The 12,111-nt window shown below is 52.5% G+C and overlaps 1 protein-coding gene across 1 annotated transcript in view; it reads left to right on the top strand.

Moving 5' to 3' along the window:
- Positions 1-202: 202 nt before the first annotated feature.
- The window catches only part of PEX6 (peroxisomal biogenesis factor 6), a gene marked incomplete at its 5' end in the record, with an annotated part of 131,663 nt that continues 119,754 nt past the window's right edge, over positions 203-12,111 (top strand). The window contains 2 exon segments of the mRNA XM_089655551.1: positions 203-354; positions 4,771-4,854. Of these exon segments, the coding sequence (XP_089511677.1) occupies positions 203-354; positions 4,771-4,854 (236 nt within the window).

Genomic DNA, 12,111 nt, shown 5'->3' on the forward strand with positions numbered 1-12,111 from the left:
CCGCCATCACCCGCTCCACCTTCTTCAGGCTATTCACGCTCCTTCCTCTTCAGGCTGTTTGCGCTCCTCGCTCTCCAGACTCCTCCCTCTCCAGGCTCCTCCCTCTCCGCACCAGGATTCTAGGTTGTCTTTGTGTTATGGGTAATGATGGTTCTCATTGGCTGATCCGTGTCTTCATTGTTTCCTGTCATCCTCTCTGTAGCGTTTCTGCACCGAGCTGACAGAAGGAAGTCGTTCTGCTCTGGCTGACCCTCCGTATGCGAAGGCTCTCTATATAAAGGTCGTTCGGTCACCATGTTATAGTAGTGAAGGATCGTACCAGGCGGCTCTCTACCGGCATTTCCAGACCTCCAGGTACGGCACTCCGCCCCCTTCCAGCTTCTTCCTCTACCAGGCGGCTCTCTACCGGCATTTCCAGACCTCCAGGTACGGCACTCCGCCCCCTTCCAGCTTCTTCCTCTACCAGGCGGCTCTGTGCCGGCATTTCCAGACCTCCAGGTACGGCACTCCGCCCCCTTCCAGCTTCTTCCTCTACCAGGCGGCTCTGTGCCGGCATTTCCAGACCTCCAGGTACGGCACTCCGCCCCCTTCCAGCTTCTTCCTCTACCAGGCGGCTCTCTACCGGCATTTCCAGACCTCCAGGTACGGCACTCCGCCCCCTTCCAGCTTCTTCCTCTACCAGGCGGCTCTCTACCGGCATTTCCAGACCTCCAGGTACGGCACTCCGCCCCCTTCCAGCTTCTTTCTCTACCAGGCGGCTCTCTACCGGCATTTCCACACCTCCAGGTACGGCACTCCGCCCCCTTCCAGCTTCTTCCTCTACCAAGCGGCCCTCTACCGGCATTTCCACACCTCCAGGTACGGCACTCCGCCCCCTTCCAGCTTCTTCCTCTACCAGGCGGCTCTCTACCGGCATTTCCAGACCTCCAGGTACGGCACTCCGCCCCCTTCCAGCTTCTTCCTCTACCAGGCGGCTCTCTACCGGCATTTCCACACCTCCAGGTACGGCACTCCGCCCCCTTCCAGCTTCTTCCTCTACCAGGCGGCTCTCTACCGGCATTTCCACACCTCCAGGTACGGCACTCCGCCCCCTTCCAGCTTCTTCCTCTACCAAGCGGCTCTCTACCGGCATTTCCAGACCACCAGGTACGGCACTCCGCCCCCTTCCAGCTTCTTCCTCTACCAGGCGGCTCTCTACCGGCATTTCCACACCTCCAGGTACGGCACTCCGCCCCCTTCCAGCTTCTTCCTCTACCAGGCGGCTCTCTACCGGCATTTCCACACCTCCAGGTACGGCACTCCGCCCCCTTCCAGCTTCTTCCTCTACCAGGCGGCTCTCTACCGGCATTTCCACACCTCCAGGTACGGCACTCCGCCCCCTTCCAGCTTCTTCCTCTACCAAGCGGCTCTCTGCCGGCATTTCCAGACCTCCAGGTACGGCACTCCGCCCCCTTCCAGCTTCTTCCGTTACCAGGCGGCACTGTGCCGGCATTTCCAGACCTCCAGGTACGGCACTCCGCCCCCTTCCAGCTTCTTCCTCTACCAGGCGGCTCTCTACCGGCATTTCCACACCTCCAGGTACGGCACTCCGCCCCCTTCCAGCTTCTTCCTCTACCAAGCGGCCCTCTACCGGCATTTCCACACCTCCAGGTACGGCACTCCGCCCCCTTCCAGCTTCTTCCTCTACCAGGCAGCTCTCTACCGGCATTTCCACACCTCCAGGTACGGCACTCCGCCCCCGTCCAGCTTCTTCCTCTACCAAGCGGCTCTCTACCAGCATTTCCAGACCTCCAGGTACGGCACTCCGCCCCCTTCCAGCTTCTTCCTCTACCAGGCGGCTCTCTACCGGCATTTCCAGACCTCCAGGTACGGCACTCCGCCCCCTTCCAGCTTCTTCCTCTACCAAGCGGCTCTCTACCCGGCATTTCCAGACCTCCAGGTACGGCACTCCGCCCCCTTCCAGGTTCTTCCTCTACCAGGCGGCTTTCTACCGGCATTTCCACACCTCCAGGTACGGCACTCCGCCCCCTTCCAGCTTCTTCCTCTACCAGGCGGCTCTCTACCGGCATTTCCACACCTCCAGGTACGGCACTCCGCCCCCTTCCAGCTTCTTCCTCTACCAGGCGGCTCTCTACCGGCATTTCCAGACCTCCAGGTACGGCACTCCGCCCCCTTCCAGCTTCTTCCTTTACCAGGCGGCTCTCTACCGGCATTTCCAGACCTCCAGGTACGGCACTCTGCCCCCTTCCAGCTTCTTCCTCTACCAAGCGGCTCTCTACCGGCATTTCCAGACCACCAGGTACGGCACTCCGCCCCCTTCCAGCTTCTTCCTCTACCAGGCGGCTCTCTACCAGCATTTCCACACCTCCAGGTACGGCACTCCGCCCCCTTCCAGCTTCTTCCTCTACCAAGCGGCCCTCTACCGGCATTTCCACACCTCCAGGTACGGCACTCCGCCCCCGTCCAGCTTCTTCCTCTACCAGGCGGCTCTCTACCAGCATTTCCAGACCTCCAGGTACGGCACTCCGCCCCCTTCCAGCTTCTTCCTCTACCAGGCGGCCCTCTACCGGCATTTCCAGACCTCCAGGTACGGCACTCCGCCCCCTTCCAGCTTCTTCCTCTACCAGGTGGCTCTCTACCGGCATTTCCAGACCTCCAGGTACGGCACTCCGCCCCCTTCCAGCTTCTTCCTCTACCAAGCGGCTCTCTACCGGCATTTCCAGACCTCCAGGTACGGCACTCCGCCCCCTTCCAGGTTCTTCCTCTACCAGGCGGCTTTCTACCGGCATTTCCACACCTCCAGGTACGACACTCCGCCCCCTTCCAGCTTCTTCCTCTACCAGGCGGCTCTGTGCCGGCATTTCCAGACCTCCAGGTACGGCACTCCGCCCCCTTCCAGCTTCTTCCTCTACCAGGCGGCTCTCTACCGGCATTTCCAGACCTCCAGGTACGGCACTCCGCCCCCTTCCAGCTTCTTCCTTTACCAGGCGGCTCTCTACCGGCATTTCCAGACCTCCAGGTACGGCACTCCGCCCCCTTCCAGCTTCTTCCTCTACCAAGCGGCCCTCTACCGGCATTTCCAGACCTCCAGGTACGGCACTCTGCCCCCTTCCAGCTTCTTCCTCTACCAAGCGGCTCTCTACCGGCATTTCCAGACCACCAGGTACGGCACTCCGCCCCCTTCCAGCTTCTTCCTCTACCAGGCGGCTCTCTACCGGCATTTCCAGACCTCCAGGTACGGCACTCCGCCCCCGTCCAGCTTCTTCCTCTACCAAGCGGCTCTCTACCGGCATTTCCAGACCACCAGGTACGGCACTCCGCCCCCTTCCAGCTTCTTCCTCTACCAGGCGGCTCTCTACCGGCATTTCCAGACCTCCAGGTACGGCACTCCGCCCCCTTCCAGCTTCTTCCTCTACCAAGCGGCCCTCTACCGGCATTTCCACACCTCCAGGTACGGCACTCCGCCCCCTTCCAGCTTCTTCCTCTACCAGGCGGCTCTCTGCTGGCATTTCCACACCTCCAGGTACGGCACTCCGCCCCCTTCCAGCTTCTTCCTCTACCAGGTGGCTCTCTACCGGCATTTCCAGACCTCCAGGTACGGCACTCCGCCCCCTTCCAGCCTCTTCCTTCAGTCACATGACTCTGTTCTACCATCAGGGAGGCCGCAGGTCATTTGTTTGCTGGAGTTCTGTCCTGCTTTGTGATTGGGCCCCTTTAGGGGCGGTGTCACAGGATGGTCCGCTTTGTGTCCTCCGAGGAGCCGAATTACTGGCAGGATCTTCCTCTTCTCACCATGGAACACATTAGAGATCACTTCCCATCCACTGAGGTCTTCTCTGCTGCTGAAGGTTTCTAGCGTCATTCCATTCTCCTCCGCCATATTGGATTCGGGATCCGGCTGTCACGTTGGGTCCCATACATGTTGGAATGAGATCCAGCTGCCTGTCATATTGTCTGGGTTCAGGTGTGGAGGGGTGACACCCCCCCCCCCGAATTCAGTCCTGGCAGCATTCTCAGAGGTGGGGAAGCAGCGGGCGGAGGAGGGGCACATCATTCCAGCTCAGCTAGCCCAGGAACCAGAGAGTGACGTGGTCTGCGTTCTGCTGATAGGTCGACCGTTCTTGGCGGGGGAATATTTGGGTCTTATTCAGGTAGAGGGGGAGGGGGTTCGTGTATCTTGAAATCAGAGGGGGAGGGGGTTCGTGTATCGAGAAAACAGTGGGGGAGGGGGTTCGTGTATCGAGAAAACAGAGAGGGAGGGGGTTTGTGTACCAAGAAAACGGGGAGGGGGTTTGTGTACCAAGAAAACGGGGAGGGGGTTTGTGTACCGAGAAAACAGAGGGGGAGGGGGTTAGTGTACCAAGAAAACGGGGAGGGGGTTTGTGTACCGAGAAAACAGAGGGGGAGGGGGTTCGTGTACCGAGAAAACAGAGGGGGAGGGGGGTTCGTGTACCGAGAAAACAGTGGGGGGAGGGGGTTCGTGTACCGAGCAAACAGTGGGGGGAGGGGCTTCGTGTACCGAGCAAACAGTGGGGGGAGGGGGTTCGTGTACCGAGAAAACAGAGGGGGAGGGGGTTCGTGTACCGAGCAAACAGTGGGGGGAGGGGGTTCGTGTACCGAGAAAACAGAGGGGGAGGGGCTTCGTGTACCGAGCAAACACTGGGGGGAGGGGGTTTGTGTACCGAGAAAACAGAGGGGGAGGGGCTTCGTGTACCGAGAAAACAGCCGCCTCTGTTTTCCACCAATCACATCTCTGTCTTCTGTTTTTAGGGCCGTCCAGGTTGGGGACGTTTTCTGTGTTTCGGGTCTCTCCCACGCTGACTTCCTGAACAACAAATCTTCCATCCCGGTCAGGTGTGTATTGTGGGTCCCCGTTCACCGTTCCACAGATCTCATCATCAGCGACAATCTGTATTCTTCCACCTGTGACTAATACCCCTCGGGGGCGGGGCCAGTACTCCCCGCTTATCATTACTATTATACATTCATTATTGTCAGTATTATAGAAGATTATTATTATTATTGTTCAGGATTTATATTAGTAGTAGTAAGTCCAGGATGATGGTGGTGATGGTGGTGGTGATGATGATGATGATGATGATGATGATGGTGGTGATGGTGGTGATGATGATGATGGTGGTGATGATGATGGTGGTGATGATGGTGATGGTGATGATGGTGGTGGTGGTGGTGATGGTGGTGGTGGTGATGATGGTGGTGGTGATGATGATGGTGATGGTGGTGGTGATGGTGATGATGGTGGTGGTGGTGATGATGATGATGATGATGGTGGTGGTGGTGATGATGATGATGATGGTGGTGGTGGTGGTGATGGTGATGATGATGATGGTGATGATGATGGTGATGATGATGGTGGTGATGATGGTGGTGGTGATGGTGGCTGTGATTATGGTGGTGATGATGGTGGTGGTGGTGGTGATGGTGGTGATGGTGGCGGTGATTATGGTGATGGTGGTGGTGATGATGGTGATGGTGGTGATGATGGTGATTATGGTGGTGGTGATGATGGTGGTGGTGATGATGATTGGTGATGATGATGGTGGTGGTGATGGTGGTGGTGTTGGTGATGGTGATGATGGTGGCGGTGATTATGGTGATGGTGGTGGTGATGATGGTGGTGGTGATGATGATGGTGATGATGGTGGTGGTGATGATGGTGGTGGTGATGATGGTGGTGGTGATTATGGTGGTGGTGATGATGGTGGTGGTGATGATGGTGGTGGTGATGGTGATTGGTGATGGTGATGATGATGGTGGTGGTGTTGGTGATGATGATGGTGATGATGGTGGCGGTGATTATGGTGATGGTGGTGGTGATGATGGTGGTGGTGATGGTGATGATGGTGGTGGTGATGGTGATGGTGGTGATGGTGATGATGGTGGTGATGATGGTGGTGGTGATGATGATGGTGATGATGGTGGTGGTGTTGGTGATGGTGGTGATGGTGGTGATGGTGATGATGATGGTGATGATGGTGGCGGTGATTATGGTGATGGTGGTGGTGATGATGGTGATGGTGATGATGGTGATGGTGATGATGATGGTGATGATGGTGGTGGTGTTGGTGATGGTGTTGGTGATGGTGGTGATGGTGATGGTGGTGTTGGTGATGGTGGTGATGGTGGTGATGGTGATGATGGTGGTGGTGATGATGGTGGTGGTGATGATGATGGTGATGGTGATGATGGTGGTGATGGTGATGATGGTGGTGGTGTTGGTGATGATGGTGGTGATCATGATGATAATAATAATGTAAATCTTGTATAATAATTCAGTGATGACTGCAGTATCCCAGTAAATATACATATAAAGTGTAGCGCTATCTCTAAATAAACTAAATACATATAAATAGAAAGTGCTGTAAATAATACCACAAGGTAGTAACATTAATGTGTATTCCAAATCAGAAGAATAAAGTGCAATTAGTGACCATCGTAATCACTGCAACCATCTGTTAACATAATAGGTCCACAGAAAAATTAAAATCTCCAAATGCAACAGAAAACTTTCAATCTTCATGTATGTGTCATACGTGTCCACACTGTGTGAATCCAAACTTTAGCCGTGATGGCCCCTCACCTCCTTGCCACGACCCCACAGGGTCAGCTCGCTTTACAACAGGACCCCACTTTGGTAGCTCACCAGGGCCTCCCTCTTCTGCTCTATCAGCGGTCTCCTCCTCGGTTCATATACAGACACAAGAGAATCTGGAAAAGATTGCCCACTCACATTTACATTCGTCTCCTCACAAGCCTTCAATACCCCATGCTATAAATCTCCTGCATGGGTATTTAGATACAGGGATTTCAAATATGGCCGCCACGCCGGAAATGACGTCACCGCGCTCCCAGAATCCTCGCGTTCCGACGCGTTGCGTCACGGTAACACGTGACTTCCTCAGGGTTAACCTGTGGCCTATTTCAACCACCAAGATGGCACCAGAAGTCTTGCAGCTCAGGAGGAGGCAGACATGACCCCAACTTGAGTGGAACAGCATTTTCTGTCCCTGACTGCTGTGCACATCCCAGGAATAATTGGCTGGTGGTCTTCCTCAGCCATCAGCAGCTGGACTCAGGAGAGCGGTTCCTCCACCCCTAGGCATTTTGTGACCTTTGTAGCAGGTGGGGGATGCCAGACCTGGACCTCCTTTCATCTGGATTGAACAGCAAGCTGGGCAGGTTTGTTGCCAGATCCAGGGAACCTTGAGCCAGTGCTGTGGATGCATCGATGATTTTGTGGAATCCATTCTCCCTGATCGATGATTTTGTGGAATCCATTCTCCCTGATTGATGATTTTGTGGAATCCATTCTCCCTGATTGATGATTTTGTGGAATCCATTCTCCCTGATTGATGATTTTGTAGAATCCATTCTCCCTGATCGATGATTTTGTGGAATCTATTCTCCCTGATTGATGATTTTGTGGAATCCATTCTCCTGATTGATGATTTTGTAGAATCCATTCTCCCTGATCGATGATTTTGTGGAATCTATTCTCCCTGATTGATGATTTTGTGGAATCCATTCTCCCTGATCGATGATTTTGTGGAATCCATTCTCCCTGATTGATGATTTTGTGGAATCCATTCTCCCTGATTGATGATTTTGTGGAATCCATTCTCCCTGATTGATGATTTTGTAGAATCCATTCTCCCTGATCGATGATTTTGTGGAATCTATTCTCCCTGATTGATGATTTTGTGGAATCCATTCTCCCTGATCGATGATTTTGTGGAATCCATTCTCCCTGATCGATGATTTTGTGGAATCCATTCTCCCTGATTGATGATTTTGTGGAATCCATTCTCCCTGATCGATGATTTTGTGGAATCCATTCTCCCTGATCGATGATTTTGTGGAATCCATTCTCCCTGATCGATGATTTTGTGGAATTCATTCTCCCTGATTGATGATTTTGTGGAATCCATTCTCCCTGATTGATGATTTTGTGGAATCCATTCTCCCTGATTGATGATTTTGTGGAATCCATTCTCCCTGATCGATGATTTTGTGGAATCCATTCTCCCTGATTGATTATTTTTTTCCTATAAAAATGTTTCCTCAGCTGCTTTGCGTGTTTGAGGTTGAAGGCATTCCTGTGATCCCTCCTGTGGTTCCTGATTGGCTGAGAAGAGTGTGCATTACCCAGATGTATTCAGGCTTCGTGAACACAGTGTGGCCACCACCAGATTCCAGTACCTCCTGCCTCAAGGACAAGTCCTCTACCCTACTTCTCAGTACTGGCTTTGACGGCTTGGCTGTTGAAGGCGAGGTCCTGAGGAATAGAGATCTCTCGGATTTGGTCATTTCTACACTTCTTCATGCTTGGAAGTCCACTTCTCGGAAGTCCGCCGTCTCTCCTGTAAAGCTTACTTTGTGTGAATAGACAAGTTCCTCCATGGGACGGATCTTAACCTTTCTCTAGTTGGGCCTTGATTAGCGTCTGGCCTTGAGCACTATGGAGGGGCAATTTTCAGCCTTGGCTATCCTTTTTCAGAGTCCACTGGCCTCTCGCTCCCTATAGAATGTCTTTGTGCTCGGGGTCAATCACGTATTCCCCTCAGACCCTTTCCAGTGACAACGTGGGATCTCAGTGTGGTCCTGTCAGCCCTCCAGTGGCCTCCCTTTGAGTCTATGGAGGACCTTCCCTTGGCTGACCTTGAATACAAGTTGTCCTTCCTTATGACCACCTTCTCTTGGTGGGTTCAGCCTTGCCATGTAAGGAACCATTCTGGGTGTCGCATAAGGATGAGGTTGTCTTAAGGCTTTCACCAAGGAACATTGTCCTGCTGTCCTTTGGTCCGGCTCCAGAATGTCCTCCGGCAGTTCCTCTTCACCATTTGGCCATGACCCATGCTGTACGAGTTCATGTCTCGGCTTTGACCTCTTCCAGACAATCGGTTTCTTTGGCCTTTGGGGGATAAGGTTCCTCCCATTCTCATTAAGGGGCGTACTACTAGATCAGTGGATGCCTCGTGACCTCTTCTGCTTTTGTTTCACAGATTTGCACCCCAATAAGCAGTCCTCCGTTCACACACTTGCCTCGTTTTACCAGCCAGATATTCAGGCCTCTGCAATTGCTGGCTGATTCTGCAGAGTACTGCAGGCTGCTGTTTAGGTTGGGGTCCTCAGGGGCCCTCAGGGTCAATTCACTAAGAGATAAATCCCACATGATTGTGTCCAAATAACTCGTGATATTTATCTGGACAGTAATCCGTCTGCTAAAAGCGCGCATTATTTACCAAACGCGGAAAGTGTTGATGTGTGCGATATTTATAAATGTAGCATTATTTTGGCCTTCTTCGCTATTTTCCTTTTTACTAACACTGCGCCGGAGGAAGAAATCCGGGGACTGCCCTCAGACATCCGGGAACTGCCCTCAGAAATCCGGGAACTGCCCTCAGACATCCGGGAACTGCCCTCAGACATCCGGGAACTGCCCTCAGACATCCGGGAACTGCCCTCAGACATCCGGGAACTGCCCTCAGACATCCGGGAACTGCCCTCAGACATCCGGGAACTGCCCTCAGACATCCGGGAACTGCCCTCAGAAATACAAGAACTGTCCTCAGAAATACAAGAACTGTCCTCAGAAATACAAGAACTGTCCTCAGAAATACAAGAACTGCCCTCAGACATCCGGGAACTGCCCTCAGACATCCGGGAACTGCCCTCAGACATCCGGGAACTGCCCTCAGACATCCGGGAACTGCCCTCAGACATCCGGGAACTGCCCTCAGACATCCGGGAACTGCCCTCAGAAATACAAGAACTGTCCTCAGAAATACAAGAACTGTCCTCAGAAATACAAGAACTGTCCTCAGAAATACAAGAACTGCCCTCAGAAATACAAGAACTGCCCTCAGAAATACAAGAACTGCCCTCAGACATCCGGGAACTGCCCTCAGACATCCGGGAACTGCCCTCAGACATCCGGGAACTGCCCTCAGACATCCGGGAACTGCCCTCAGACATCCGGGAACTGCCCTCAGACATCCGGGAACTGCCCTCAGACATCCGGGAACTGCCCTCAGACATCCGGGAACTGCCCTCAGACATCCGGGAACTGCCCTCAGACATCCGGGAACTGCCCTCAGAAATACAAGAACTGTCCTCAGAAATACAAGAACTGTCCTCAGAAATACAAGAACTGTCCTCAGAAATACAAGAACTGTCCTCAGAAATACAAGAACTGTCCTCAGAAATACAAGAACTGTCCTCAGAAATACAAGAACTGTCCTCAGAAATACAAGAACTGTCCTCAGAAATACAAGAACTGTCCTCAGAAATACAAGAACTGCCCTCAGAAATACAAGAACTGCCCTCAGAAATACAAGAACTGCCCTCAGAAATACAAGAACTGCCCTCAGAAATCCGGGAACTGCCCACAGAAATCCGGGAAATGCCCTCAGAAATCCGGGTACTGCTGTGTCACATGCGGAGGTGCTGCTGTGTACTTTCCTGTGTCACATGCGGAGGTGCTGCTGTGTACTTTCCTGTGTCACATGCGGAAGTGCTGCTGTGTACTTTCCTGTGTCACATGCGGATGTGCTGCTGTGTACTTTCCTGTGTCACATGCGGAGGTGCTGCTGTGTACTTTCCTGTGTCACATGCGGATGTGCTGCTGTGTACTTTCCTGTGTCACATGCGGATGTGCTGCTGTGTACTTTCCTGTGTCACATGCGGAGGTGCTGCTGTGTACTTTCCTGTGTCACATGCGGATGTGCTGCTGTGTACTTTCCTGTGTCACATGCGGATGTGCTGCTGTGTACTTTCCTGTGTCACATGCGGAGGTGCTGCTGTGTACTTTCCTGTGTCACATGCGGAGGTGCTGCTGTGTACTTTCCTGTGTCACATGCGGATGTGCTGCTGTGTACTTTCCTGTGTCACATGCGGATGTGCTGCTGTGTACTTTCCTGTGTCACATGCGGATGTGCTGCTGTGTACTTTCCTGTGTCACATGCGGAGGTGCTGCTGTGTACTTTCCTGTGTCACATGCGGGTGCATGTGACACAGGATATGAGCACGAGCTTAAATACCGAGAAGTCACTAATTAATTTAAGATTTAATATCCCGAAAGTGGGCGGAGCATAAAATATGTACAAAATATAAAAAGTTACAGAAATACAAGAAGATACACAAATGACTTCACTATAAAATAAAAAGGGAATAAAAGACAGAATAAAACTTTACCAGGATTTATCCTGTGACTGGAGCAAGTCAGAGCGTCAGCAATCCGTTGGTCGACCAACCAGCTCCATACGAATCACAAATGTCCCAATGTCCGGGTACTCCTTTTATGGGGATATGGATGTAGGCGGGTCATTAGTCCTTGGCCAATTGACCATGGGGGGTGTTTCTGAACCTGCCCACAGGATGTTCTGGGTGCTGACCTGCCCAAGTTCAATCGGACCAAGACCGGCTTGAAACACCAAGTCGGGGAATGGATTTCCGACACCAGCGCATCAGTCCGATCGCGACAGTACCAAACACCATTCAACTGTCGCCATCCAGCGCCACCTAACCATTTCCTGCATTTTCCTGGCCTTCTACCGAAACCACAAATATGGTTTTTAGTGCCGATGTGGCGCACAGAGTGCCCTACAAGAAGGGAGTATGTTCATCTCTCTGCAACTAATATTTTAGCTTTTATGAGAGATGAAACATACTTCTTTGATGTATGGATATACCTTTTAGCTCCCCAGACAGATCGAGCTCCCTGCTGTCGTGAAGCCGAAATGCCTCAAGCCACTTCCTCCAAACCAGCTTCCCTAGAAGGTGACAACCTTATTAACACAAAGGTGTCACATCCCGGAAGCCGGGCTTTTCAGCCGCTAATTGATGCCTCTGTGTCTGAGTCCCTCTGACTGAATATACATCTTTAATGACAATGGAATGTCCCTCCAGTTATGATTACATATTGCTACTGATTGCATCTTATCTACTCAAATCTGTACATGTATGTCACATGTACGTTACTGTAATGGATCTGAGCCACAATCGGGTTCAGGGTTGGATGTCTGCTGCTGTTCCTAATTTTGAGAAATGGATTGCACGCCGGAGATAATTACACGGACAACATCTGCTCAG

The sequence above is a fragment of the Staurois parvus genome, unplaced genomic scaffold (genome assembly GCF_062004578.1).
Source record: "Staurois parvus isolate SC_StPar_1 unplaced genomic scaffold, SC_StPar_1.0 ptg000848l, whole genome shotgun sequence".
NCBI classification, from domain to species: Eukaryota; Metazoa; Chordata; class Amphibia; order Anura; family Ranidae; genus Staurois; species Staurois parvus.